The sequence below is a fragment of the Rhodotorula paludigena genome (genome assembly GCF_050403205.1).
Source record: "Rhodotorula paludigena JCM10292 DNA, Rt_paludigena_JCM10292v1_ctg104, whole genome shotgun sequence".
In the NCBI taxonomy this organism is placed as follows: Eukaryota; Fungi; Basidiomycota; class Microbotryomycetes; order Sporidiobolales; family Sporidiobolaceae; genus Rhodotorula; species Rhodotorula paludigena.
This window is the reverse complement of record NW_027481354.1, coordinates 1-26,485: the sequence shown is the minus strand read 5'-3', so window position 1 is coordinate 26,485 and position 26,485 is coordinate 1. Positions and strand designations below refer to the sequence as shown.

General features: G+C 64.0%; 13 protein-coding genes across 13 annotated transcripts; 6 read left to right on the top strand and 7 right to left on the bottom strand.

Moving 5' to 3' along the window:
- Nucleotides 1-21: 21 nt before the first annotated feature.
- Nucleotides 22-408, top strand: JCM10292_003646 (uncharacterized protein; the record flags this gene model as incomplete). The annotated part of the gene is made up of 3 exons (XM_076652941.1): nucleotides 22-54; nucleotides 116-232; nucleotides 298-408. 3 exons carry the CDS (start codon nucleotides 22-24, stop codon nucleotides 406-408), a joined length of 261 nt encoding a protein of 86 aa, XP_076501519.1.
- Nucleotides 409-1,244: 836 nt separating this feature from the next.
- JCM10292_003645 (uncharacterized protein) lies at nucleotides 1,245-4,771 on the top strand (the record flags this gene model as incomplete). The annotated part of the gene is made up of 11 exons (XM_076652940.1): nucleotides 1,245-2,679; nucleotides 2,737-2,790; nucleotides 2,846-3,033; nucleotides 3,086-3,457; nucleotides 3,518-3,622; nucleotides 3,678-3,746; nucleotides 3,803-3,908; nucleotides 3,970-4,120; nucleotides 4,176-4,408; nucleotides 4,466-4,603; nucleotides 4,668-4,771. 11 exons carry the CDS (start codon nucleotides 1,245-1,247, stop codon nucleotides 4,769-4,771), a joined length of 2,955 nt encoding a protein of 984 aa, XP_076501518.1.
- A 451-nt stretch (nucleotides 4,772-5,222) lies between these two features.
- Nucleotides 5,223-6,793, bottom strand: JCM10292_003644 (uncharacterized protein; the record flags this gene model as incomplete). The annotated part of the gene is made up of 6 exons (XM_076652939.1): nucleotides 5,223-5,418; nucleotides 5,484-5,605; nucleotides 5,665-6,166; nucleotides 6,229-6,275; nucleotides 6,425-6,703; nucleotides 6,761-6,793. 6 exons carry the CDS (start codon nucleotides 6,791-6,793, stop codon nucleotides 5,223-5,225), a joined length of 1,179 nt encoding a protein of 392 aa, XP_076501517.1.
- A 1,699-nt stretch (nucleotides 6,794-8,492) lies between these two features.
- Nucleotides 8,493-9,175, top strand: ATG8 (ubiquitin-like protein ATG8; the record flags this gene model as incomplete). Its single annotated transcript, XM_076652938.1, has 5 exons — nucleotides 8,493-8,529; nucleotides 8,611-8,753; nucleotides 8,825-8,943; nucleotides 9,011-9,037; nucleotides 9,145-9,175. 5 exons carry the CDS (start codon nucleotides 8,493-8,495, stop codon nucleotides 9,173-9,175), a joined length of 357 nt encoding a protein of 118 aa, XP_076501516.1.
- An 856-nt stretch (nucleotides 9,176-10,031) lies between these two features.
- YPT1 (Rab family GTPase YPT1) lies at nucleotides 10,032-10,714 on the bottom strand (the record flags this gene model as incomplete). The annotated part of the gene is made up of 2 exons (XM_076652937.1): nucleotides 10,032-10,134; nucleotides 10,200-10,714. The coding sequence occupies 2 exons, from the start codon at nucleotides 10,712-10,714 to the stop codon at nucleotides 10,032-10,034; spliced, it is 618 nt and encodes a 205-aa protein (XP_076501515.1).
- A 312-nt stretch (nucleotides 10,715-11,026) lies between these two features.
- JCM10292_003641 (uncharacterized protein) lies at nucleotides 11,027-12,281 on the top strand (the record flags this gene model as incomplete). Its single annotated transcript, XM_076652936.1, has 3 exons — nucleotides 11,027-11,531; nucleotides 11,588-11,711; nucleotides 11,807-12,281. The coding sequence occupies 3 exons, from the start codon at nucleotides 11,027-11,029 to the stop codon at nucleotides 12,279-12,281; spliced, it is 1,104 nt and encodes a 367-aa protein (XP_076501514.1).
- A 174-nt stretch (nucleotides 12,282-12,455) lies between these two features.
- On the bottom strand, nucleotides 12,456-13,035 carry JCM10292_003640 (uncharacterized protein; the record flags this gene model as incomplete). Its single annotated transcript, XM_076652935.1, has 3 exons — nucleotides 12,456-12,538; nucleotides 12,607-12,733; nucleotides 12,838-13,035. 3 exons carry the CDS (start codon nucleotides 13,033-13,035, stop codon nucleotides 12,456-12,458), a joined length of 408 nt encoding a protein of 135 aa, XP_076501513.1.
- A 596-nt stretch (nucleotides 13,036-13,631) lies between these two features.
- JCM10292_003639 (uncharacterized protein) lies at nucleotides 13,632-14,144 on the top strand (the record flags this gene model as incomplete). Its single annotated transcript, XM_076652934.1, has 3 exons — nucleotides 13,632-13,740; nucleotides 13,797-13,939; nucleotides 14,001-14,144. The coding sequence occupies 3 exons, from the start codon at nucleotides 13,632-13,634 to the stop codon at nucleotides 14,142-14,144; spliced, it is 396 nt and encodes a 131-aa protein (XP_076501512.1).
- Nucleotides 14,145-14,756: 612 nt separating this feature from the next.
- Nucleotides 14,757-15,136, bottom strand: JCM10292_003638 (uncharacterized protein; the record flags this gene model as incomplete). Its single annotated transcript, XM_076652933.1, has 2 exons — nucleotides 14,757-15,015; nucleotides 15,078-15,136. 2 exons carry the CDS (start codon nucleotides 15,134-15,136, stop codon nucleotides 14,757-14,759), a joined length of 318 nt encoding a protein of 105 aa, XP_076501511.1.
- A 40-nt stretch (nucleotides 15,137-15,176) lies between these two features.
- On the bottom strand, nucleotides 15,177-18,685 carry JCM10292_003637 (uncharacterized protein; the record flags this gene model as incomplete). Its single annotated transcript, XM_076652932.1, has 4 exons — nucleotides 15,177-15,308; nucleotides 15,390-16,026; nucleotides 16,089-18,126; nucleotides 18,325-18,685. 4 exons carry the CDS (start codon nucleotides 18,683-18,685, stop codon nucleotides 15,177-15,179), a joined length of 3,168 nt encoding a protein of 1,055 aa, XP_076501510.1.
- A 1,478-nt stretch (nucleotides 18,686-20,163) lies between these two features.
- JCM10292_003636 (uncharacterized protein) lies at nucleotides 20,164-21,837 on the bottom strand (the record flags this gene model as incomplete). The annotated part of the gene is made up of 8 exons (XM_076652931.1): nucleotides 20,164-20,258; nucleotides 20,325-20,403; nucleotides 20,466-20,781; nucleotides 20,840-20,924; nucleotides 20,998-21,102; nucleotides 21,163-21,265; nucleotides 21,339-21,543; nucleotides 21,644-21,837. 8 exons carry the CDS (start codon nucleotides 21,835-21,837, stop codon nucleotides 20,164-20,166), a joined length of 1,182 nt encoding a protein of 393 aa, XP_076501509.1.
- A 610-nt stretch (nucleotides 21,838-22,447) lies between these two features.
- Nucleotides 22,448-23,234, top strand: JCM10292_003635 (uncharacterized protein; the record flags this gene model as incomplete). The annotated part of the gene is made up of 2 exons (XM_076652930.1): nucleotides 22,448-22,774; nucleotides 22,839-23,234. The coding sequence occupies 2 exons, from the start codon at nucleotides 22,448-22,450 to the stop codon at nucleotides 23,232-23,234; spliced, it is 723 nt and encodes a 240-aa protein (XP_076501508.1).
- A 247-nt stretch (nucleotides 23,235-23,481) lies between these two features.
- JCM10292_003634 (uncharacterized protein) lies at nucleotides 23,482-26,220 on the bottom strand (the record flags this gene model as incomplete). Its single annotated transcript, XM_076652929.1, has 4 exons — nucleotides 23,482-23,686; nucleotides 23,743-23,798; nucleotides 23,933-25,673; nucleotides 25,757-26,220. The coding sequence occupies 4 exons, from the start codon at nucleotides 26,218-26,220 to the stop codon at nucleotides 23,482-23,484; spliced, it is 2,466 nt and encodes an 821-aa protein (XP_076501507.1).
- Nucleotides 26,221-26,485: the final 265 nt, after the last annotated feature.

Sequence of the window (26,485 nt, the reverse complement as noted above, 5' to 3'; positions counted from 1 at the left end):
GGCTTCGGCAAGTTCCCCTCGATGAGTGAGGAGGGCCCGAGTGCCAAGCGCAGCGTGCGTTGTTCACGTGCAGACAATGTGACGGGACCGCCAACTGACAACCATCTGCGAGCAGGTCGAGGAGCGCGGCTTCGGCAAGTTCCCCTCGATGAGCGAGGAGGGCCCGAACGCCAAGCGTGGCTTCGGCAAGTTTCCCTCGATGAGCGAGGAGGGCCCGAGTGCCAAGCGTAGCGTGCGTTGCCTGTCTGTGCAGACCTCGCGACGGGACGATCTCACTGACGAACGGTGTGCGAGCAGGTCGAGGAGCGCGGCTTCGGCAAGTTCCCCTCGATGAGCGAGGAGGGCCCGAACGCCAAGCGTGGCTTCGGCAAGTTCCCCTCGATGAGCGAGGAGGGTCCCTCGGCATAGATTTGTATGTCGCTGGCCTGCTCCTCTCAAGTACTTGCCTGACTTCTTGCATCCGCAGACCCCTGTCGGTCACGATTCTCACTATCCGCACGCTCTATTCCCACGCAAAGCCCACGCTCTTTCACGATCTTTACGCCTCTTTTTTTGTAACGCGCCCGCGCATTTTCCTCTCCGAGACGATGCGGCGAGAGAGCGAGCAGGAGTGTGTTCGGACGGGCCTCGCTTGAGCCTCGCTGCTCTGTCTAGCGTCTAGCCCTGGCACGCTGGGCCACAGTTGCCCGAAGCGGGACGACCAGCCATCTCCCGTCTGCGCGTCTGCGCATTTGCAGAAGCTTGCCAGTCGAAGCAGGTGAGGTCGCCAGGCTTCTATTGAGAGAAGCAGGTTTGCAAGTTCTGCCGGTTCTGGACGACTTGGCGGAATCCGGAGAGGAGGGCCACGGTTGGCCCCTCGTCCCTCTCCCTCGTCTCGCTTCCAGAAGATACCCGCTAGTCTGCAAGCAGCCAGGGTGGCGCTTTGTGGGCATTTGCCTGGCGCAGAGACCCGACAGAGCGACGCCGTTGCGCCCGCAACCCCTATCCCGCCTCCGCTCATCCCGACCACCGATCGAGGGTTCAACAACAAGCCCTACACAGTCTGTGCAAGGTGCGTACGCAGTCGATCACTCTACGAGCTCCCTTGGGGGCGTCTACGCGCCTCTGCAGGGACCCAGGAGGCTGAGCGGAAACAGCGAGATGGGCGGGAGCAGCACCTCAGATGACGCCTCTGTCGCGCACTGACAGCGATTGCAGCGCTCGTCACGCTCGCAAATGCTCAGTGCTGACCTAGGAACGCGCAGATGAGCGACAACCGCCCGAAGACGGCGTCTCGTCCTCGCACCGCTCGCCCGCCGACTTCGGCAGGTCAGGCCCAGCAGTGGCCCGACGACCGCTTCGACGAGGAAGAAGATGAGGAGGATGACGATGTCGGCATGTTCTCGTTTATGCGTCCGGCGACAGGCGATGCTGCTCAATCCGACACGCCGTCGACCTCCGCCCCCTACACCCCTCACTCGCCCTCCTCGCCTTATTCGCACCCGTACTCGCCCTTTCAATTTGGCTTCGCCGCCTACGGCTCTGTCCCTCCCAGCACCGCAGCGCCTTCCGAAAGCGCGCGGCCGACTACCTCGTACGGCGGGCCATTCGGTTTCGCGCAGCCCGGACCGGCGTCTCCGCTCTCTCCTGCTGCAGCCTATGCTCACCAGGTGCAGTCGGGTGAGAGTGCGTCACCGACGGCGCCACTCAGTCCCGAGCCGCAGCCTGGCCCGCGCAAGCGCGGCAGCTGGCAGTCGCCTGACAGCCCGAACCACGTTGTTGGCAATCCTTACGAGGAGCGTCTGCGGCACGCGTCGTCGCGACGTGCGAGCGATGGCAGCAGTCGCGACAAGATTGACGCGCTCGGTTCGGGCTGGGCGGATCAGCCTGTCTCGTTCGCGGTCGACGAGACCGGGCAAGCTATCATGCTCGACGAGATGGGTCACCCGCTGCGCACCGCGACAACGCGCGAGCAGAAGATGCTGGCGGCGACCGACCTCGGTGTGGAGATCCCGTACAGCGAACGCCCGGACGACGAGTCGACGGTCGAGGACGACTCGCCCTATCCGGAGGTCCGCGCGAGCGTGTCGAACTACGACGACCTCGAGATGCCGGCTCTCACGTTCCGCAGCTGGTTGATCGGCCTGCTTTTCTGCATCGTCGTGTCGGCGGCCAACACCTTCTTCGCCCTCCGCTATCCGGCACCCATCATTACGCCCGTCGTCACCCAGGTGCTCTCGTATCCATTCGGCAAGCTACTCGCCCGCGCTCTCCCCTACCGTCAGTGGACGCTTCCAAGGTGGACGCGCTTTATCGGCATGCCGGAAAAGTTCAGCTTCAACCCCGGTCCGTTCAACATCAAGGAGCACACGATCCTCGTCATCATGGCCAATATCTCGACCTCGACACCCAATGGCTTGCATTACAGTCTTGCCGCCGAGAAGGGTTATGGCGTGACGCAGTCGGCAGGTTTTGACATCCTTCTTATCCTTTCAACGCAAACCCTCGGTTTCGGTGCCGCTGGACTGTGTCGCCGGTTCCTCGTCTGGCCGGCCGCAATGATCTGGCCGCAGAACCTTGTCTTTTGTACCCTCCTCAACACGCTGCACGCCGAAGTGGACGATGAGGAGGACGGGCCGTCGCGCTTCCGCTTCTTTCTCTTCATCATCGGCGGCGCATTCGCATGGTATTGGCTACCCGGTACGTCGGACCGAAGGTGGTTGCTGGACCTCAAACTTACGCGTCTGTGTCGTTCAGGCTTCCTCTTTACGGCACTCTCGGCCTTCTCGTGGGTCTGCTGGATATCGCCCAGTACGTGCTCGCCACACTCACCTCGTTGTTCTTCCCTCACCTCTCGCTCTCGCAGACAATGCCGTGGTCAACCAGCTCTTCGGCGTCTCGTCGGGTCTCGGAATGGGCCTCATCACATTCGATTGGAGTCAGATCAGCTACATCGGCTCGCCTCTTGTCGTGCCCTGGTGGGCGGAGGTCAACATCTTCGTCGCCTTCGTCTGTGCCTTCTGGATCATTGCGCCGATCATGTATTACACGAATGTGCGCTCGTCTCTCGGCCCTCCTGCATATGACACTCACGCTGTCTCTGCAGGTGTGGGATACGGCGTACCTGCCGATCTCAACCTCGGGCGTGTTCGACCGCTACGGGCAATCTTACGACACGTCCCTCGTCGTGGATTCCGTCAACATGCGGCTCAATGAGACCGCGTACCAGGAGTACTCGCCGCTCTTCCTCCCGATCACCTACGCGACGGCATACGGCGTCGCTTTCATGCTCGCTATCGCCGTCATCGTGCACACCGTGTTGTACAACGGCAAGGAGATTTGGCAACGCCTCCGACGTGTCCGAACCGAGGACGAAGACGTACACATGCGACTGATGAAGGCATACCCCGAAGTGCCGGACTGGTGGTACCTCGGCTTCCTCGCGATCGCCATCGCATTGTCGATTGTCACCGTTGCCGTACGTCCCTATTACTAGCTTTCCAATCATTTCCGTGACTCACGCTAGCTTGCTGCACAGTGTTGGGATACCTTCACCCCGGTGTGGTCTGTCATCGTGGCCATCGTCCTCGGCTTCATCTACCTCATTCCCGGCGGCTTTATCTTCGCGTTGACGACAAATTCGGTGCGGGCGCTGCTTCGGCGAGCAATTCACAGAAGCTGATGTTGCTTTCCTGCAGCTCAACATTAACCTCATTGTCCAGCTCATCGCCGGCTACATCATGCCTGGACAGCCCCTCGCCAATATGGTGCGTGGGGAGTGCACGAGCGCCCGTTTATGCGTGCTGAGTGAAGCTTCTTGCAGTTGTTCAAGGTCTATAGCATCCAAACGCTCAATGTCGGTCTGTATTTCTCGCAAGATCTCAAGCTTGGCCACTACATGAAGATCTCCCCTCGCTCGACGTTTGCCGGTAAGATCACTTCCCCCGTGATGTCTTGCCTGGGCGGGACCTCACGCTTCTGCACTTGCAGTCCAAGTTGTCGCGACGGTCGTCACTGCGTTTGTACAGGTTGGTGTCAAGCGCTGGCTCAACTCGGTTGTGCCAGACCTGTGCGACGGCACTCAGTCCGCTCGACTCGTTTGTCCGGCAGCCACGACGTATTATTCGGCGTCCATCATCTGGTGCGTGCGGCCTCCGGCAGATTGAGTATGCCGAATTAACGATGCGCCCTGACAGGGGTCTCATCGGACCGTCGAGGCAGTTTGGTGTCGGTCACCGGTACAATCCGATCCTGTACTGGATGGTCGGTGGCGCCCTTCTCCCGCTGTGCACGTGGCTGCTTGCTCGCCGGTATCCGAGTTCGTGGGTCAAGTATATCAACATTCCGGTCGGTCTCGCCGGTCTCTCGCTCTTCCCGCCGGCAACGGGCATCAACTGGTCGTCCTGGTTCTTCGTTGGCTTCGTCTTCCGTATGCTTAAATGCCCACGCATTCGCCACGCGCAGTACTGATCCGTCTGCTGCGCAGAATTCCTCATCCGCCGCCGTCACTTCGATTGGTGGTCAAAGTACAACTTCGTCCTCTCCGCTGGACTCGACGCAGGAACCGTCGTCGCTGCACTCGTCATCTTCTTCGCGCTGCAGCTTCCGAAAGGCGGGAGCATCGGTACGACATTTCTCCTCCCGCTCTCGCGCTTTCTCGTGACTTGACGCATTGCTGCACACTGCAGCGCTCGACTGGTGGGGCAACAACGTGTACACACGCACGCTGGACTGGCTCGGCAATTCGTACAAAACGCCACCAGAAACCGGCTTCGGCCCGACTTCGTGGTAGTTGGCCCGCATGGCTGTCTCTTTTTGCTTTGTAGATCATCGTTTGGGAGTTCTCTCATCATCTTGTCTTTCGGCAGCGACAAATCTGCTCATTCACTGGAGAGAATGGGGGGAGCTAGGGGCGATCCGCAGTGCTGCAGCCTCCTACGATGTCGCTCTTGCCCGACAAAGGCGGCGTGGGCAGCGTCGAGCTCCTCAAGCTTGACGATCATCGCTTCACGCGAGTACGAAGCTCCCGATGAACGCGCCGCTCGCCTTCCGCCTCGACGTTTGCAGCCTCGACCCTGGCGAAAGCGCGAGTTCAGCTCTCGAGATGAGAAGTGGTCTGCTGCGATGTTACAACGACAGGTCTGATGCGAATGGAGCGATACACGTGTGTCTGCGGCCGCACAGACAAGCCAAATCAGTCGCCGAGCCACACGCCCGAAGTGCAATGTAACGAGCTGAACGCACTACTTGACCGCGACGTCCGGCGAGTCCAGCTCGCACGGCGAGGTACCCGGCGTCGATAGCGTGCAGTGCGAGGTTTCGGGCGTGCACAAGGCGTAATGCGGCGGCGAGACGGGCGTCACGACCTTTTCGAGGTCGCGCGCGAGGCGCGCCGCTTCGGACGAAAAAAAGCTCGCGAAGCGCACGTGATGGAGGAGGCTGTGTAAAACGGTTCGACGTTAGGCGACGCCGAGACGAGATCAAGGATGCGAGCGAAAGCGCACCGGTCGCCTCGGTGCGGGTCTTGCGCCGCCCAGGCAGGTAGCAAGTCGCGACGGAACGGCTCGAAGGCGTCCGTCAGCGGGAACGCGAGCCAGTAGCTGCGGACCTTCTCGAAGTGTAGGCTCTGCCGAGCGGGATCAGTCAGTCTGCGCCGACCCTCATGGGTAAGGGCAGAAAGCGCACAAACGCGGTATCGAGCAGATCGGTCGCGGTCGAGAGCGCAGTGTAGACGAGCTCGCGACCTTCCGCGACCATCGAATGCGGCGCGTTGCAGCGGAACAGTGCCGAATAGGCGCCAGAGAGCGGGCGCAACGCCTCGAGGTAGAACTTGCAGACGTGGTCGGCGAAGTTGGCGACGCGATAGTACTTTGCTGGCTCGGCAATGTACTGAGGGTGGTGTAGGACGCGCGGGAGATGTTCTAGGAGATGGTCGTGCAGGTCGGCGTGGCGCTTCCAACAGTACCGAATTGCAGACGGGAGGCGCGAGAGAGGTGCGTAGGCGAGGGTGTAATGCAGCGTCTCGGAGTAGGCGCACAGGGTGTCGTGCCAGTTGAGAAAGAACGACGGAGTGAGGTCGCCAATCGAGGTATCGAAGCAGATCGCCGCCAGCTGCTCGTTCGTGAGGACGGGTAAAGGGGCATCAAAGTCGGGGCGCTGCCGGGTTGCCGCATAGAGAGAAAGCGGTCTGAGGAGAATTGCACATCAAGTCGGCACGAGGGAGAAAAATGTGGACCGGATCGTGCGTACATGGTTGTCTCGCTCTCGAGCAAGAAAGTGAGGCGATGCTCGCGCTCCTGCCAGGCAACGGTCAGTCGATGCACACGGGCACCAGACGAGCCTGAATCAATGGACGCACGATCATGTTGCTCAACACCCACTCGAGCTGGTCCCGCGTCTCGCCCACGCATCCTTTCTCATTTAGCAACGCGCAGCCCTCACGCACGGCCCGCCCAAACATCTCCCTCCTCTCCTCCGCAAACTGGTTGGGCAGCCCATCGAGGATCATCAACGTCAAGAGTAGGCGGTTGACGGCGTCGGCCAGCGGAAGCGTGCCGTTGCTCGCTCCTGGGGCGCTGGCGAGGCGCGCGAGCGCGAGGGCCGCGATGCGCGACAGGGCTGCGTGGCGCGTCTGGCCTACGGTGACGGGGTCGTGTAGGAATACGTGGGTGGGCGCGGCGAGGGATGTGTAGGCCGGAGCGACGTCGGGCGCACCCAGGATGGCCTGCGCGTGAGGCAGGGGTCAGAGCGGCCTCGCGGTGACTGAGCGGGGATCGCCTACCGAGTGACCACTGAACTGAGCGCCGAAGAGCATGTAAATCGATGAGAGGAGCTGTCGCTCGAAGGGGTGAGAGAACGTCCATTGCCGTGTGACCGGAAAGCGGCAAGCGCACCTCGACATCCCAGGCAAGCTCTTCCAGCCGACCTCGTGCACGATTCAAGTCACGCGATATACCGCTGAGCGAATGCCGGCTGAACACCAACTGCGCCTCGACAGGCTTGCAACCTGGAAGAGTAAGCGCGTGAGCAATGCAGCTGGCGTAGCGGTGCCCGACGAACGCACTGTCGACGAGATGGCAGCAGAGCGCGTACGACAGATGCAGGGTCGTCCACCGGGCCGAAGAAGACGTCGGGCTGAGCGGGCCTTCGGGTGTTTGGCCCGTTGCGAGCGCGAAGGCAGCGGCGACAACCTCGTTGTCGGGTCGGCGGCGTCTCCTGCGCATTCGGCTGAACGTCAGTCGCTTGTGCTCGATCGATCAAATCACGTGAACGCACCTGACCGGGCCGGAGCAGCGGATCCCCTTGTCCCTGCACCGCCTGCACTGCCCACTCCCGTCTTCAAGCCACTGGCACGTCCGCCGTACACGCCTGCAGTCCGCGCAGGGCACCGTGCGCTGCTCCTTCTGCCGATGTGCGTGCTTGCATTTTGATTCGTCTGCCGCAGCGGAGGTGAGGGTGTTGGCTGAGAGATTCGGTGAGCGGATGAGCGGAAGAGGGGAGGATCCGCTAGGACCCGCCGCTGGCGGTGCTGCAGCGGTGAGCGAGTTTGTCTGGACGAGCTCTTCGAGCTTGACCATCCTCTCGTCGTGGTCGAGAGCAGCGTTGACGACAGGACGCCATCTCCGCGCTCCTCCGCGTCGATCCGCTCGCTATCGTAGCTCGACCGCGCGAGGGCGTGAACTCTGCTGAGCGTTTCTGTTATAGCATGCTAGATCAAGCTGAATGCATGGTGGGGCGGCCGAGTCATGTTGAGGCTGGGGCTCAGAGAAGAACGGCAAACGGCCGGGAGAATTACAAGAGGGTCTAATACCAGGCGATGCACGAGATCTTACCCACCACAGATCGAGACGAGATGCGCGCTGCGAGGATGAGAGAGGGGCTTACCGCCTTGCACCGGCGCCTTGTATTCGCGCCCAATACACGCGCCTCTCTCGCTCGCCTCATCCTCTCCGCACCGCTTGAACGTGCGTGCACCCGCTCAGTCTGCTCTACAGCTTCCCGCGAGCATCGCACACGGCGCGCGACTGCCCTCGAGCGAGTTGCGCCGTCGTTCCACCCCCACCTGACCCCCGTCGCCGCCCCGCCTCGCGCCTCGTTGCCACCCTCGAGCGGGGTCGGGCGCGCCTGTGCGGGTAGTAGCAGCTGTCAGGAGCTGGATCGAAGGGGAGGCGCGGGCGCAGGACGAGGCGGACGCGCCGACTTGCGCGGTCTGGAGGGCGCGGACTGATGAGGCGGTCAAGGCGCGCGCACTCGAGCTGGGCAGGCGTGCGCGCAACGAGCACAGCAGGGGGCGACAGTGAGGCACCGGCCGGACGATCGCGCTGACTGTTCTCGGTGACTGCGCAGACAGCCACACCCGCCTGCTCTCCTCATCTTCGCCCACCCGCACCACCTCTCGCCGCCGACTACATAGCCGTGCGTCCCAGTGCGACACTCGACATCTAGCCCGCTCATAGGGCGCACAGCTGACGTGGCTCCTTGCGTGCAGACTCGAGCCACACCTCGCATCCACCATGGTCCGCTCCAAGTTCAAGGACGAGCACGTCTTCGGTGCGTCCCCTCCGCCCTGTCGACCCTCCCTTTCCCCTCGCTGACCCACCCCACCCCGCCCATCCGCGCGCGCACACACAGAGAAGCGCAAAGCGGAAGCCGAGCGGATCCGCACAAAGTACCCGGACCGGATCCCCGTCATCTGCGAGCGTGCCGACAAGACCGACATCCCCGCGATCGACAAGAAGAAGTACCTCGTCCCCGCCGACCTCACCGTCGGGCAGGTGCGCATCCCCTCCTCGTCTTGACTCGTGTGTGGGAGAGGTGGGCTGATCGAGGACGAGAACGGGCCCAGTTTGTCTACGTGATCCGCAAGCGCATCAAGCTGTCGCCCGAGCGCGCCATCTTTGTCTTTGTCGACGAGGTCCTCCCGCCGACGGCAGCGCTGATGAGCATGATCTACGAGGAGCACAAGTGCGCCCCTTGTTCCTTTGTCTCGTCGGTGACACATGGGGCTGACCTAGGTCCTTCGCTGCCACAGGGACGAGGACGGCTTCTTGTACATCACGTACGCAGTCGAACCTTCTCGAGCTTGAATCTGTCGGAACGACGAGCTGACTCTTCCGCACCCATCCCCCTCCCTCTCGCCTCGAACCCTCCTCCGTCGGCAAACAGCTACTCGGGCGAGAACGTGTTTGGCTCGTAAAGTGCCACGCACCTTTTTCGCGCCCTGATTCCGCGCTCGCCTTCTGTCTTCTCCCTTTTCCGTGCCGTTCTTGAGCCCCGAGTTCCGCCTTCCTTCGTTGTACCACCACCCCGACTCTTTCCCAATCCCATTTCGCCTTTCGCGTCCTTACCCTAGTCCTGGACGGATCCCTTTCACCCTACGTTTGGCCCCCCCTCCTTTCCTCTTCGTTGTCCCGCCCCGTCCGCTCTTCTCTGCGCGCGCTCTCCCCTCTTGGAACTTGTACCGTCCATGCTCCCCTTTTCTCCGTCGCCCGTCTCCCCTTCGGGAAAGACGCCTTGCCGAGGAGCTGCGAGCTCGAATCGAGAGTCGGACCGAACAAATGAGCAGCAGCGACGAGAGCGCGAGGCGCGCGGCCGGCCGTCGAGCGTTCTCGGCGTGGACCCTTGCCGTGCGACGACGCGCGTCGACCTTCTTTGACGGTCCAGCGCCGGCGCGAGCGCCGGCGCAGGGGCGCAGCCTCCGAGCCCGTCCCGAGCCGCGTGGCGCAGCGAAGAAGCCGGGTAAGAAGCCGGAGCAGAAGACAACGAACACGCGCGTGCGCGAAGAGGTTGCAGGGCGAGAAGACCGAGGCGACAAAGGGGAGGCTGAGGGGGTCTAGGAACACACGGGCGAAGGAGGGGAAAGCGAGAAAGGGGGGGCTGGGGAAAAGAGTCGGTACAGATACGGAAAGAGGGTATGAAGTCGAGGCTGGACGGGGAGTCCGGAGGCGGGGTCGGGGCGAGTCCGTCGGTAGAAAGAGAGGAGAGGGGGAGGAGGGCACAGCTGGGTCGAGTCGAAGAACGCGGCGAGGTGGGAAAGAGGGGCGGGGGGGCGACTAGCAGCACCCGCCCTGCGACTCTTGGTTGACGGCGGCGCCGCCCGAGAGCTTGACAGGGGCCTTGCCCGGCCCGCCGGCTGCGGGGGTCGATGCTGCCGTGCTGCAGGGGCGATTGCAGAGTGTGAGCGCGAGAGAGGGAGAAGAGTGGGACCAGGGGAGACGGACCGGTCCTTGATCTGCTTGGCCATGGTGAGGAAGGCCTGCTCGACGTTGGTGGCGTTCTTGGCGCTCGTCTCGAGGAGGGATACGCCAATCTGGTCGGCAAAGTCCTTTGCGACGGGGTAGTCGACGACCTTTTTCTGGGCGAGGTCCGACTTGTTGCCGACGAGGAGCTTGTTTACGCCGTCGCAGGCGTAGCGGTCGATTTCCTGGAGCCACTGTTTGACGTTGGAGAAGGTGTCCTGGTCGGTCACGTCGTAGACGACGATGATGCCGTGGGCGCCGCGGTAGTAGCTCGAGGTGATGGTGCGGAAGCGCTCCTGGCCGGCCGTGTCCCAGATCTGGAGCTTGACGGTCTTGCCCTCGAGCTCGATGGTGCGGATCTTGAAGTCGACGCCGATGGTCGAGATGTACGACTCTGTGTAGGTGTCGTCGGCGAAGCGGAGGAGGAGGCAGGACTTTCCGACGCCCGAGTCGCCGATGAGGAGGAGCTTGAAGAGGAGGTCGTACTCGGACTGCATGGCTGTGGGTGCGAGTGGGTGCGGGTGCGAGTGGGTGCGCGGTGTGAGCGGGGGAGGGGGGAGGGGGGAGGGGGAGTAAGCAGGTGGCGGTGGGGTGCGAGGGGAGTGGGTGTGAGGCGAGTGCGGGGGTGGTGCGTGTGCTGTGCGTTCAGACTCACTGCGGGCAGCGCGGGTGCGTGGATGGCGCGAGAGAGTGGCCCCTCGTCGTCCTCGTCGTCGTCGAGTGTCCCGAGCATCCCCCGCCCTCTCGCCCTCTCGCCCTCGCCGGAGTCTGGGCCTGCCCTGCCCCGTGCTCTGTCCGAGGGCGCACCCATGGCCACCCGCGCGCCCGACCCGCTCGCAGCCGCACTCGACTCGCACGCCGCCCTCGTCACCCAACTCGACACCGCCCGCACCGCCCTCGCAGCCCGCACCCGCCGCCAGTCCCTCCACCGCACCCGCACCGCCATCCCGAGCGACCTCCTCGAGCGCAACCGCGCCCTCGAGCAACAACTCGCCCACCGCCTCGCCGACCTCGACTCGCTCCGCGCACACTCCCTCACAAAGCACCACGCAGCCGCAGCGGGAGTCCTTCTCGCTCTAGCTACCATCACCGTGAGACCCGCACACTCACCCCCGCGCACCCGCCCGCCCCACAGCCTCGACCACTCGCACCTCGTCGCCTCGCACCTCGCTTCCGCGCCGTCGTCGTCCCCCCTCCCCGCCCTCGCAGACACCCTCTCGACCCGCGACTCGCGCGCCCTCGCCCTCCTCGCCACCACCTCTGCGACCCACTCGACCGCGCTCGACCGCGCCCACACCCGGCGCGAGCTGCTCCGTCCGTCCTCTCCCCCTCCCGCTCTCGTTCGCTCGCACTGACAGCGGGTGACGCAGGCCTGAATCGCGAAAACGCCCGCCTCGTGCACGAGCTGCGCCGCAAAGGCTCGCTCGCCGACCCCGCCCGGCGCGCACACCTCGTCGCGCAGCTCGACCCGCCCGTGTGCGACTACTACGAGCGGTGCGTCCTCCCTCACGCCCCTTCCTTACCTCGACCTCTGCTCGACCCCAGGTAGAACCAGGGAAACTGACGAGAGGGTCGAACACGTCGCGCAGCCTGAAAGCCGACCTCCCGCTCTCGCTCGCGCGCGTCCAGCTCCTCTCGAGCGTCTTTACCCGCCTCGTCGCCGAGTCGGCCGTCCCCCTCTCGCTCCCCGCCGGCGCCCATTGGACGGCGGTGGGTCTCGGTCTGAGCGACAAAGAGGAGAAGGCGCTCCTTGACGACGAGGACGAGGCGGGGTGGGAATGGACGCGCGAGGCACTCGTGAGGCTCCTCCTCTTTGCCGGCTCCGAAGACATCTCTTCCTCGCCGGCTTTTGCGGGAGGGACCGGTGGCGAGGAGGACGGGAAGGCAGGCGACGGCGACGGCGACGGGGAGGGCTGGGAGGACGGGCAGGAGCTGCCGAGGGAGGTGCGCGAGCGGGTCGGGCGGCGGGGGCGCGAGAGGGAGGAGGAGGAGGACGGTGCAGAGGTAGGAGCGACGAATGGCGTGGCGAAGAAGGGGAGGAAACGAAAGAGCGCGGGCATGTAGCACAGGGCGGCCCTTGGAACGCCAATGCGCCTGGCTCTCCCGTACCTCTCGCTGAGCCGCGCATCGGTGGTTCGTTGGGAGAACTGCTGCTGTTGCACTGGAACTATCTCCGCTTCATGGCGGAACGAGAGAGACTATGTACGAGGTTGTCGGGAGTCGAGCGCACAAGTGCGCTCACTGCTCCTCGAGCTGCGGCTGCCCGTCGGCCGGCGCATCGACCGACCTCAGCGCCTCCTGGCTCCCACCGCGGGTGTTGACTGCCCGTGCACTCGATCAGCGTCCCTGTCCACCGCGAAGAGAAGGAGAGCAGAGAAGGGAGACGCACCCCCGCCCGGCTGCGTCTTTGCGGCCCAACTCGCGCGCGACTCGCCCGCCGGTGCACTCTCGTCAAACTCGGACGCGTGCGAGCCGTTGCCGAGCTGAGACGACCCGCCGTGCTCGGCCGGGATGCGCTGCGGGGGGGTGCGCGGAAGGGCGGTGTCAGTCTCAGCGGGGGGGGCGCTCGCTGTGCGCAGGGCTGCAGGAAGGAGGCGCTCAAAGAAGGCAAAGCGCGCACCATGTTGTCCCCCCCGCCGCTCATCCCTCCACGCCCGACCTCGACCGTCGCGCCGGGGAACTCTGCGAGGCCGCCGTCGGTGACGCCGCTCTCGCTCGCGAGGTCCGACTTGGCCTGCCCGCGGAAATCGGACGCCGTCTTGGCCGAGAGCGAGGCGGCCTGCGCGGCGATGATCGAGGCGTCGGACTGGGAGGACATGGTTCGTGGTTGTTTGTAGCTGCGCGAGGAGGAGAGTGAGCGCGGCTCGGCGGCGCAGCAGGAGGCAGAGGCGTACTTGGTCTAGATGTGTGCACGAAGCTTAGCAAGTAGAAGGAACGAAAGCACGGCGACGCGAGGGTCGCGCGAGCCCTCGCTCCACCTTCGTTGCGTCAGCTCGACGCATCCAGGTCGGTCTCGCCCCGGCCCCCCGGCCGCCGCCACTCGCTGCCTTACACGCACTGCATGCACGAGCGTCGTCACTGCCGTTGACGTCGACGCGCGAGCGAGGGCGGGCTCGGGCGCGAGGTGCGCAAGGGGGGAGAGAAGCATTGGCGAGTGGACTGGCGGGACAAGGTGCGTTTGGTGGAGCGAGGCGCCCTCTGCGCCTCCTCTTGCGGCTCGCCCTTTCGATCTAGCAGAGGGCACCAAGTATCTCCCTTTCGAGCTGAAGTAGCGTGAGGTCGCGCCGCACGCCGGACCTGCCGAGGACTTTTCCGCTTCTCGTCTCCTGTCTCCTGGTCCCGGGGCCGGCTGCTACGATTTGCGCCTCTTCCGCTCTCGCCCGTCGCTGCGCTCCTGCTCGGTTGCTCGCCAGCATGGGCGCATGCTGCTCGACGGCCTCTCGCTCGGCCGTGCTCGCCTCGAGCTTTGTCATCGTCGTCTCTGTCCCCGTCCTCTTCTACTCCTGCATCCTCCTTCGCTTCCGTGCGACTGCCCTGCTCTCCTCTGTCCGCGACCCAAGCTGATCTGGGTGAGCGCAGGATCGGCCGAGCTGCAGAGCACAGGCTTCACCGTCTTTACGGTCGTCGCCTTCGCCGTTTCGTTCCTCACCGCGGTCCTGGGCATCGTCGGGCGTGACTGCCACCACGTCCCGACTCTCCGCGTCGCCCTAGCAGCCGGCTTCGTGAGTCGATCGCTGAAATCTCATTGACAGCGCTGTCGCTGACCTTCGTGAGGAAGCGCAGCTCGCGACAGTGCTCGCTCTCGCCTACACCGTCTGGGGCAGCATTGTCCTCTCGTCCATGTTCGACTACCCCGAATCCCGCGCTCTCATGATCGGCACCGTGCGCTTCTCCCTCCCCCTCCCTTGCGCTCTGAAATCGTGCTGACGCGGAGAGGAGGGAATTGGGAGCAGTTCGTCCTCATCACGATCCCGACGACCATCGTCCCGCCCATCTGGTGCACCGTCTCCTACTACCACCTCTCGATCCTCCTCCGCGCACACTACGCCGCAGGCCTGCTTCCCCTCGACGGACTCTCCACGCCGTCATCCGCGCCAGCGAGAGCAGGAGCGTACCCACCTCGACAGCCGCTGCCGGCCGATCAAGCGCGGTTCCTTGAGCTGCAGCGCCTCGAAGCAGGGTCCCAGCAGCAGCAGGCGTATGCGCAGAGATCGCTCGGGCGGAGACAGGTGCCGCTCGGGAGGGCGAGGCGAGGCAGTCTCCAGGGCTCGGTGGGGATGGAGCGGTATGCGCAGCTGTATGCTAGGTCAGGAGAGGATGACAGTGAGAGCAGCGGAGGGGAGGGGAGGACGGCGAGCAGCGACGACGACGAGGAGAAAGGTCGGGCGTGGGATGCGAGGAGTGCGAGGAAAGGTCGAGGGAGCGGTCGAGAGTAGCCAAGAGCGGGTCGCATTGATCTGACGGGGCTTCGTGGGATCACTAGCACGATGCATGAGAGGTACTGGTAGTGGAAGACAACAACACAGCGCACGGGCACAATCAAGATGCACCGCTCCTCGTCCACTCTTCGCTCCGGCGCCACTCCTCGTATCCGGCCCTCTCCCCGCTCTTGATCCTCGAGACCTCGTCGTCGTACGCGTGCAGGATCGCGCGCAGCTGCGGCTCGGTGACGAGCTGGTGCGCGAGGAGGTGCTCGACGAGGTGCAGCGCGAGGTACCACCGCAGCGAAAAGTGGTGCACGAGCGGGGCGTAGAAGCGCCAGCAGGCGAGCTCGCGTTGGTAGACCGTCGGCGGGTAGCTGCGGGATGCGAGCGTGTCAGCGCCTGCAGGAGCCAGGAAGCCGGGAAAAGAAACCCGCACGGGTTGAGCAGACACCACCTCATTTGAGCCCGCGCTATGAGGTTCTCCTCAGGCGACATCGTTGAACGCGATATCTCCTTTGTTGCGCCGTGCGGAGAGTCAGCTCGGCCTTGCTTGTGAAGGGAAGTGCGAGCGCACCTCATCCTTGCTGCGCATCATCGCCCTCGTCGACTCGACCGTGTCGTCGACATGCAGAGGAAGCGCGTCACCGGGCGAGTAAGGCAGCTTGTACTGCGCACAAGCAGGTTCAACGCCAACTCAGTGGCAACGCTTCTTCCGAGCTCTTCAGATCAACGAAGAAGCGCAACGCACCCGAAAGTCGTACGCAAATCTGCCGTGCCCGAGATACGGTATCATCGCCTCGCGCTCGACCTCGTGGCCTCGCACCGCGATCGCGTCGGGGATCCACACCCCGCCTGGTGTCGCCTTTTCTAGCGCGATGCGCTGAAGCCGATGCGCTAGATCGTCCGCCACATCTCGCGAGGTCGATGTCAACGAGGCATCACCGGGCGCGTGGAGAGCGGCGAACGAGACGGAGACGCCGGCCCGGGACGACTGGCTGTTCGCGAAGGGGATGCGGCCGGAGAAAGGCTGCAATGAGGAAAACGCGTGCTCCGCAATGAGCGCAATGCTCCCGTCGACGAGCGTGATGGCGAGACGAAGAGGCGTTGATGGCGGAACCGCCGCGGCGGCCAAGATGAAGGGGAAGCGGGACGAGCCATCGAGGGTGAAGGAGTGGAAGCCACTCATCGAAGAAGTGCGGCGTAGCTTGAAAGATGCCTGGAGCTCGTAGTCGTACACCGTCGGAGCCGCAGAGACGTCTGTGAGAAGCTCGAGCGAGATGCGCAGGCCGACGAGCCACTCGCCCGAATCGAGCGTCGATTGAAGGACATCCGTCGATGGGAGGACGATTTCACGCAGGTCGAGCTCGAGGTCGCGCGGTGGACCACTGCGGCATGCGTCATTTTCAGCCAGGCTCGAGATGGCGAGAGAGAAGCAATGTGAACGTACCGGTCGCCGCCTTGAGCCACCCTCAGTCCCGCCTGCTGGGGAGCCTCGAAATCGCGGGGTACGGGCTCTTCTCGCCCGACGTCTCGCAGGTCAAGGTCCCACCACTCGCCCTCGACCCCCAGCGTTCGCTTGACCGCCTTCTTCTTCCGCCCCTTCTTCCCTTCCGCCGCTCCACCCTTGATCTCCCCCTTACCCTTGCCCTGCTGTTTTTCACCCTTGGCGCGGCCCACGACAGGCGAGCCGCTGCCCGCCTTGGAGCTTGCCGACTTCTTCGCCGGGCCCGGCAGGCTCCTCACTGCCGGCGTACCAGTCGTTCGAGAGACGACCAGTTCGGGACCGCTGTCTTCGTCCGAGCTGGCTAGCGGGTTGCGTTCCTGCGGCTGAGCCGCCTTGCGCCCTCGACCCAGAGCCGAAGCGCTCCGCTCCGGCAGCATGCGCTGCGGCGCTGCAACGTAGGCCGAAGAGGGCGCAACGACGCCGCGCGAGTCGGTGCGTTGCAACGTCGTCGCCGTCAGCGAGGAGCGCGGGCGAAGCTGCCGTTCAGAGGGTGTGGGCGAGGAGACGGATGGGGAGGGGGAGACGTGCGGGCGTGCCGAGCGGGATACGGACGGGCTTTGAGAGGGACGCGCGGACTTGCGCGGGCTCGTCGGCGAAGAGAGAGGACGCTTGGGCTCGCGTTGAACATCGACGGCGGGAGCCTCGCCATAGAGCTCGGGCGAGAAACGCGATGCAGGGCGGTCTGGTCTCGGAAGGCGATCCGAGGACGGTGGAGCAGGCGGAGGACCGAAGGCATCGACCTCGACAAGCTCGCCTACGCGTGATCCAGTAGCGCCTCGAGGCGGAAGAACCGACGCATGGTTCGCCGATGCAGACTTGCGCGCGACACCGGGTGAGGTTCGCGCTCGTAGTTGGACGAGGGGCGAGTCGGGCGCGCGGGCGGGGGATCGATTCGCGTCCGCATCATCGCCCTTTAGCGGGAGGTCGAGTTTCGGCGGTGTGGCAGTTGCGTTTGTCGCAAGCGGGAGGACTGGCGAGGCTTCACGATCGTGAGATGAGGCAGGAGGAGGTGTCGCAGGAGGAACGCCCGAAGACCTCGCTGTGGAGAAATCGGGCCCGGTCTCGATGAGCTTTGAGTCGTCGTCCATCTGCATCGCCGCTACCTCGGGAGCGAAAAGGCGCAAGCCGTCCTGCCCAGGTGCTGTCGACGACGCGAGCTGGACCTCCGGCGCCAACGTCACTCCGGATGGCGGTTGCTGCACTGCATCCGTTACGGGTGCAGGCTGCGCGCATCTTGCGACCGACTCGCCCAGCGCAGGAGACGAGTCAGGCCTTGTTGGCGGCAGCGGCGGTTGCCGGCACCACGGGTCGTCCTCCTCGTCGAGATACGTTAACGCGCTGTCCGAGTCGTCAAAGATGTTGGCGACGGGTTGAGACGCGGCCTCGGCATCGTGAAGCGGAGTGGAAGGTGCGTCGTCCGGCTCGGAGGCGTACAGGCTGTCGTTGCCGCTGAAGAGGTCGTCGACCGCGAGTCCGGCTGCGGAATCGGCAGACGGCGCTTGGAGAGGATCTTCGAGCTTCTCGGAGGGCGAAGGGACGGCTGCGGCGTTGTCGAATCGCTCTACCGGATGCGTGGCGTCTGATACTAGGGCCGGGTCGGGAGGAGCCGGGTCGGCAGTCTCGTTGAGCGCCCGCGAGGGCGGAGGAGAAGGAGCTGCTGGTAGACTGGACTTTGGCGGTGCAAGCACGTCGACTCGCTTGACACCAGAGGCTGTCGAGCTTGTGGTGTTGCGCGGAATTGACGGGCGTAGAACAGTGGTCCCGCCGAAACTGACGTCGTCGCCGAAGAGCGTTGCCGCCGGCGCAGAACCACGAGTCTCTTTCGATCGTGCCGGGCCGAGGCCAAGCTGCGGGACCGGTTCGAGATGGGTGATTTGCGCAGGAGGAGGAGAGTATGTCGGGGATGTGCGCTGCTTAACGATGGCGGTGGACGGGGGTCGGAAGGGAGGGGATGCCGGGGTCGCGGTAAGGCCTCCATCGGCTGGTCGTGCAGACGCTCGAGGTCCGTATCGCGACGGTGGAGGCCGAAGAGGCGGTTGCGACGGCACCGAAGTGCGCGGGCGTGACGGCGGCGCGGGGCCAGGCAGCGGGACGTCCTCTTGAGGCTTCCGAGGCTGCAACGATGCAACCAGCGGGAGAGTGCGGTGGAGGGGGGCCGTAGCCGGTCGAGGAGGCGCACGAGATGGCGGCGTGGCAGCGGACGATGCGCGTTTCGGAGGTTGAGTCTGCTCTGTTACCGACCAGCCGTTGCCCTTGACCTCCTCCTTCCTGCGCTTCGGTTTGGGTTTGGCCCGCTGCTTGCCCTTGTCCTTCCGCGTGCCGCGGATGACGCCGGTCGCCTCGAAGAAACCGTCGCTGAGGTCGCCCTCGGTCGAGCTGCTGGCCTCCTGGGCGCGCCGCTTCTCCTTCTTCCCCTTTGATGCTGCCACTGCGACAGGGAACGGATTCCAGGCGCCAGGAAGGACGCGAGGTCTCGGTGCAGTCGAGGCAGGTCGGGGTGTGGTAAGGGCTGTCGACGTTGAGGCCACCGGGTGCGACATGACCTGTAGCGTTGAAAGGCTAGTCAGTGACCAGCGTGCGTCCCGTGCATCGCTTCGCGGTCGGGGAACTCCTCGGCGATGCGGTGGGGGCCAGAAGGAGGAGGAAACGCACCGTGCCAGATCCCGCTTAGCCTGCCGCCTAATCGACTCGCGCCCCTTCCGAAGCCGTTTTCGCCCACTCTGAGCCGCTGTGCGGCCAACTACAGCCGGTGCGAGCAAGAAGTTGAAGCAGTCGAGCGGGGGCGGTGCAGGGTCCGCAAAGCGGACGTGTCGAGGCGCGCGCCAGTACAGAAAGCAGCTCTGCAGTCTCTCAGGGTAGACAGACTGCAACTCTGGCGCTGTCGAGTAGAGGGACCCGCGGGACGCGATCAAACCGACGCTTCTCACCGCCCGATCTTCTGGCTTTCGACGACTCCCCTCATGGCTACAAAAGGGGCTGAGGGAGGTCGCAAGGGTTGCTGGTAGCCTGCTCGTGCTGCTGAGCGGACGAAGTGTGCATCCACTGCTATGCTCGAAGCTCCTCCGCTTCATCAGTCGCAACGCTAGCTGAGGCGATCTCCGGACGCTCGCCCGTCCAAAGGCTGTGAGTCTGCTCTCGGCTCATCTCGTGCAGCTCGCATGGCACGCTGGAGGCAGAACAGCAAAGTCTGAGCTGTGGAAGACTGCTTTTGCGGACCTCCTCGCCCCAGCTCGCTCTCTCTTTGGAGATTGTTGAGTCTGGAAAGGTCATTGCACAAAGAGAAACTTGCTACCGGTCGCAAAGACGTCCGACTGTTTAGTAAGGGGCGCCATGGTACAGCCAGTCACGGCGAAGAGATCCGGCACGGGCAGAAGCAGCGGCCTTCCCAACTGCATGCTCATCCTTCTCGCGAACGGGTACAATGCGCCGTCGACAAACCTTAGTGACGCGCAACTACGCGCTGGGCGGCAGAGCTACTTTGCCCAACAAGAGGACGTCCGCGTTAAGGGACCAGTAGTGTACAGAGCTGCGTTGCATTGCCTGAACAATGATGGCGTGTCAGCACGACCGAGGCTCAGCTTGACCGAGACTCAGCTCGACCGAGGCTCAGCTCAAAGGCGAATGCACAGCTGACCTCGTGCATTGGCCGGTTCCAGCACCGGCCTGGTCTCGGCTGTCAGGTGCTCGTAACAGGCGAGAAGGGGAGGAGCGGGGCGTTGCATTGCCGCTAGAGCGTGCGTGAGTGAGCAGAGGAAAGAGCAACTCTGACAAGCAGACGCGATGTGCGTACGAACGGCAAGTCCGCTCAACGGCCTCGCCGAACGAGAGGAGATGCCTGGCGAACAGGAGATGAGGCTGACGGTGGCTGAGAGGTGCAAGCCAGCGTGCAAGAGACTTGTGTGAGCCATAGTAGACAGAGGCGCAAGCCGAGCAAGCACCAAGTAGATCAAGACCCGGTTGATCTGAAGAAAAGCGCCAGGTCGAGGCAATTTTTGTGGCATGAGAGCGCAAATATTATTTACTGCTGCTCGCACTCCGCTGATACAACCTTGAAGGCCTGCTCCAAGTCAGCCTTGAGGTCTTCGAACGCCTCCAGCCCGATCGAGACACGCACTGTGTGATACAAGTCGCACGGTCAGCGAATTCTCGCCCTGCAAGCGACGGAAGCAGATGACTCACGCAAGCGCGGGTCAGATGACGGGTCCGAGATGATGCGGTGTTCGATGAGGCTCTCCACGCCGCCAAGCGAGGTGGCATGCTGTAGGGAAATTGCTGTGAGCAGAGTCCACGCAACAGTCTGATCACGGGAACTTGACAAACAATAAAGAGGTTCAACCGATTGGGTAGCTTTGCGGCGTGTTCCTTGCTCTTGAGCAAGAAGCTGAAGCAGGCGGGACCGTCTAGCAGCTGCTTGCCGTCGCCGAGAAGCTCGTCGGCGTTGGACTGCAAAGATGTGTGGTGCACGCGCTCGACGACGGAGCCTTTGACACCGACCAGCGTCGACAGCCACTGCGCAAGCTGAGTTCCGGTGCGCGCCTGCTGGCGAACGCGAACGTTGAGAGTGCGCAACGAGCGCAGAAGGAGCCAGACATCGAGCGAGCCAAGGTTGGCGCCAGTGAAGGTGCGGTCTTCCCAGCTGTTTGACATGGACGTGAGCAAGATTTCACAAACAGAGTGCAACAACGGGGACTTACAGCTTCTTCCAGTCGTCTTGCGAGCGCACGCTGACTGTCCCCGCGAGCAAATCCGAGTGACCCGCCAGATACTTGGTCGCCGAGTCTGCGGCGTGGGCACGTTCAGTTAATCACATGACGCGCCACGGAGACTGGTCCAGAAGATCCGAGGGACGTACGCATGACAACGTCTGTGCCCCACTTGAACGGGTCCTGCAGCGGAGGAGGAGCAAAGGTTGCGTCCAATCCGAGGATACCGCCAGCCTGGTGCGCACGCTCGGCGTCTGTGGTGCCCAAACACCTCAGTTTGACCGCGATGCCCGGTTTGAAAGGTTGTGACGCACAGTGAGCGATGGAGAATGACTCTCCAGTCGGGTTCAATGGCGTCTCGAGCCAAACAAGAAGCTTTTCGCCGGTCGGATACTCATCATCGCGCCCGATAAGAGTCTGTTACGAAAGGAAGAGCAAGAAGCGAGTCATTTTACGCCCGAAAGAGAGGATTCAACGTCGTGTGACGCACGACCTGGTCTTCACCCCTAGTCCGGCGGTAGATGTCGATGGCTGCATGACACCCGCCGTATCCGCCAGTGATAGCAATCACGTCAGGGCGGACATGCAGGAGAATGGCCCAGAAGGCGGCAATGCCCGACGGGTAAAGGAGGGTTGGTTGGCCGATGACGGCGCTCAGGACATGCTCGGCTCGAGTCGTCGTCGGCTTGGTCTCGCTATTTGACAGTACAAGCCAGTCAGCATAGCGTCCACCACCGCGGCGGGTGAGCTGGCCTGCTCGACGTGCGTCCTCCCGAGCAAGGAAGTGCCACGCACCGAGCGTAGACATCGCGCGAAGGGTTGCTAGGGTCCCAGTCAGCAGCGTAACCTGGCTCTACACCATCGGTTTCGGGGTCTGGGTGACGGAAAGTGGTCGTGAGGCTGATTGGAGCAGCGACTTCGACGCCTGCGAGCGGCGCATCCTCGTGGATTGCACGCGTTGACACGGAGGCAGTCGAGGTAGGGTGCATGCTTGCAGCGACTCGGTCGACAGCTGAGGACAGCGAGAACTGAAGGGGAGCCAGCGAAGAGGGGCAGCAAGCGAACGCGGGAGCGGGACGCGAGAAGCGCGAAGCGGCTGGCGGCAGAGCTTTCGAGCAGGCCCATGGTCGAGGCCGGACAGCAACGTGAGCGAAGAGGCCATCCTGCCTGATCGGCCTGCTTCACCCCGCCCTTTTTGCTGTCCGCAGATCGGCTTGCCGCGCCAGCTCAAGCGAGCGGCGAAAGTCTGGCGCGGAAGTGGTCGTCGTAAGACGTGCGCAAGACGTGCACTTTCGGCTTTTCCGCTCCTGTCTTGCTCTTCGAATTTCGAATTGCTTGTTCCGCCGCAGCGTTCGGTGCGCTGACTCGTGTTGATCCCTGCTGAGTCCTAGACTGTGCATCGCCGCTTGACTGGCGATCCATGATCTCCACCGCCGGACCCCACGCACGTGCTGCGGCTTCTTGCCGCCTTCCGCTGCTCGCGCTTGTTGGCTTCCTTGTCCCTCCTGCTCATCCAGGTCCATCCCTCGCCCAAGTTGCCCCGCTTACGACACGAAGATGTACATTCGAGCCGTGCACGCCATCGGAGATGTCGCAGCCATGCATGAGCTGGTGAGGGCAAACCCGCTTGGCACCCTGACAACGGGGATCAAGCACCCAAAGCACCCCTTCCTCCAGTCCTCGCACATCCCCTGGGTACTCGACACGCCTATGGAGCCGGCTGTAGACGGCACGGTCCCGCTCGGCACGCTCCGCGGCCACATCGCCCGCATGAACCCTCAGAGCAAAGCCATGGTCGAATCGCTCGCCGAGGGCTCTGTTGAGCTTACAGACGACGTACTTGTGCTCTTCACTGTGCCGACGCACTCGTACGTGACGCCCAAGTTCTACGCGGCCACAAAACCGTCAACTGGCAAGGTTGTTCCGGTGTGTACCCACTTTTCCTGCCTCTTGCTGCTGTCCTGCTTGCTCACAATGTACTGGTTGCCAGACCTGGAACTACTCAGCCGTGCAAGCCTACGGCCGACTAAAGCTCTTCCACGCCGACGACGAGCGCTCGTCCAACTTTCTGCAGCAGCAGATCTCGGACCTCTCGGCGCAGGAAGAGGCGTCGGCTGGCCACGATGCGCCCTGGCAAGTGTCGGACGCGCCAAGCACGTACATCAAGCAGCTCAAGCGCGCCATCGTCGGCATGGAGATCGAGATCACGCGGCTCGAGGGCAAGAACAAGATGAGTCAAGAATCGCCTCTGGCGGACCGTGAGGGCGTTGTCGCTGGCTTCAAGGCGCTTCGCACGGATGCGAGCCGTGACATGGCCGACATGGTGCAGCAGCGGTCCGATGAGGTGGAGGCGGTGATGGCGATGAAGAAGGCCCGGCACGCTTAATTCGATTGGCGCGTTTCTCCTTTCCCTGCCTCGTCTCTTTGGCCACAAGTGTTGCAATCATATTTCCTCACGCGCAAAGACTGGAGCTCTCGCACGCCGAGTCTGCGGCTTGTTGTGCAAGCCAGCGCATCGTCCGAGCGTCTGCAAGTGGGTCGCTCTCGATGCGAGCACCAGACTGAGACGCGGCTGATACATGACACAGTGCACAGCGGGAGTAACCAAGCAGATTCCTGGCCATCGGAGCAGATCACTCGCTCTCGTCGCCGCCCTCCTCCTCCTTCAACGCGGCCCTCACCTCCTCAAGCCACGTGTTGAAACGTCTCTTGTCCGCTACCAAGTTTTTGGCCTCGTCGAGCGCCTTCTTGCGAGCAGGCGGGAGCATGACCGATTCGGCTTCGCGCGAGAGGAACGAGAGGGCGGCGGACGTCAAGAGCGTGGCGGTGACGGAAGATCTGTAGGTCGCGGCAGTCAGTCCTGCAGGACGGCGCGCCCCTGAAGGGTGACTTACTGAGTAGTGGAAGGGAGGGCTGCAAAGCTGACTTCGTCGCCGTCGACGCGAAGAATCTGCGAAACGCGAGATGAGCCCTCTTCTGCCAGCCAACTGCCCAAAGACCGTCACACCACCATCCATCCAGCTGGGAAGCCCTCGAGAAACTCACCACGACTGGCCAAGCCTTCGCCCCGTCCGTCTGCCGAACCCTGTACCAGACCGCGCCCTCCTTGAACCGGCTTCTCCCGCCCGCGTTTTCGTCGAGACCCTCCTGCTCGGCGGTCGCGCCACGCACCGAGTAACGAGGACCCTTGGGCTTCGGTCGCGGCGGTTGGATCTTTGGGGCGGGCGCCAACCCAAGAGCCTTTCCCTTCGCTGCCTTCGCCGCCTTGACCTTGACGTCCTTCTTCTGCTTCCCGCCGTCGCGCTCCTCCTTGATCTGCTGCGTCGGGCGCCTCGTACCCTTTACACGGGCCTGGACCTCCGAGCGCGTCTTAAGCGCCTTGCGGTCGGGCTGGACGCGCTTTGCCGGCGGCGCAGGCGAAGGTGAGGCGACGCCGCGGGAGCGCTTCTTCGATGCTGGCATAGCTGGCTCATTGTCGCTGTCTGAGCTGATCGACGAGGCTGCCGAAGCGCCAATGGAAGGATTGCGGGAGGACGACGTGTTGGCCGCGGTCTTCGCGCGAGACACGCGCGACGAGATCCGCTTGGTGGCGGCAGCGGCGACCTTCTTGAGCGTCGGCGCGCCCTTGCGCCTCTTGGAGGCAGGTGCCAGCACGGTAGCCGAAGTGCGCTTCTTGGCGTTCCGCACGGCAGCAGCGCCAGCCTCGTCCGAAGACGTCGCGAGCTCGTCCTCCTCTTCCTCCGTGAGCACCTCGCCGGCGCCCTGCTCCTTCTTCTGCGGCCGCCTCCGCAGCATCGAGCCTTTGACCCTCTGAGGCGGTGCCTTGTCGCCGTCGTCGCCGTCGTCGTTGGCGAGCTCGTCGATCTCGTCCTCGCTCGGCCGCGCGAACAACCCCCTCGTCGCCTTCCCGGCAGCACCGGCTCCTCTGCCGACCTTCTCGCTCGCCGGCCTCTTCGTAGCGACGCCGCCGCGCTTGACCGTCGGCTGCGCCGCAGGCCTCACTACCATCTTCCGCCTCGCGCCTTCATCGCGCGCCGCGTCGGCCTTCTCAACCCGCGCAGAGCCATGCTCGGCGGGCTCCTCCGGCGCAGGTGACGATGCGCTGGTCGGCGTCGGCACGGGGAGGAGGTAAAGCTTGCGCCCAGAGGTCGAGTCGGGCGAGGGAGTGGGCGAGCGGGAGCGGAAGCGGACGGGCGAGCCGAAGCCGGATGCCGTGGGCGAGGGCGAGGCGCGCGCCTTGCCCTTGGCCTTGCGCCTCGCAGCACGAACGACGGAGTCTACGTCGGAGACGTCGTCGACGAGCGTCTTGTCGTCGTCGTTCTGCCCATCGACGCCATCGTCGGCTTCGTCGGACTGTGCGAGCTGCTGTGCGCGCTGATTCGGGTGGGGAAGGTGGTTGCCCTGGTCTTGCTCGTCCGGCATCTCCTCTCGAGCGATTTGGTCGAACACTGGCGCCTCCTCGGCGCCAGCAGCGCCAATGATCAGCTTCGGCTCGTCTGGGTCGTCGCGAACGGGCGGAGGTGACGATGACGCAGTCTGAAAGGTCGAGGAGCGGGGCGCGGCGCGTGAAGCGTCGCCTGTGTCAGATTCAGGCCCAGGAATGGCATCCGTCGAGGTGGAGACGGTGCGCGCCTTGCTCGCGCGAGAGGAAGACGAGTCCTTGCGGGCGACAGGGTCGTTTGCGGGACCAGCGGCATGTGCGGCGTCCTGGAGAGCCGATACGGTCGCTTCGCGCAAGGAAGCACTGCCGTGAAGAGGCACGAGAGCGGATGTCGCGGCGGTGGGAGCGGGAGAGTCGAAGCGAGCGAAGTCGGAAGCGGTGGGGCTGTTCGAAGCGAATGCGAGGGAGTCAGTCGAGCTTTGAGTCTGCGTAGCTTCTTGCGAACGCTTTGATCAAGGCGTACGCACCCGTGCAAAGGCGCTTTGCCCTTGCCCTTGTCCTCGGTCCTACCTTCCGCGTGCTCGACGAACCACCCAGCCCACCTGATCACAGCATCCCTCGCGTCCTCGTACTCTTCGCTGAGTCCCTGCTGCTCGTGCGCTCGCTCGAGCGCGTCACACAGCCCCTCGACCGCGTCCTGCGAGATCCGAGCGCCCCACCGTCCCTCGTCCGCCTCACCGAGGGCGACACAGCACGCGTCGTAGAGCGCGGCCCAGCCCTCGGAGCGAGACAGCCACTGGCAGAACACGCGCTCGAGGAGGGTCGGGGTCGAGTCGGGCGCGCGGGCGGGGACGCGGCCGGCGAGGGTGCGGAGGGAGGCAAGGACGGACGCGAGCGTGGAAGACGAGGGCGAGACCGTGGAGGCGCGCGAGAGCGGAGGTTTGTACGGCTTAGAGACGGACTGAGTCACCGGCGGGAGCGCATAAGCCATGCAGACCGAGTGAGCGCAGAAGTCGAGGGAGAAGAAGCGGCGAGGTCAACTTGCGCAATGTCAACGGAACTCGACATTCTCTGGCGAGCGCAGCACTGAATTGACAGTACACAGAAGAGTCCGAGACAGTCTCAGTCGCGGGCAGCGTACGCCTTGTCAAAAGTGTCTTTCGAGCACCAACCCCGGGGGGGGGGGGGGGGGGGGGGGGGGGGGGGGGGGGGGGGGGCCCCCCCCCGGCGGGGGGGGGGGGGGCGGGCGCGGCGGG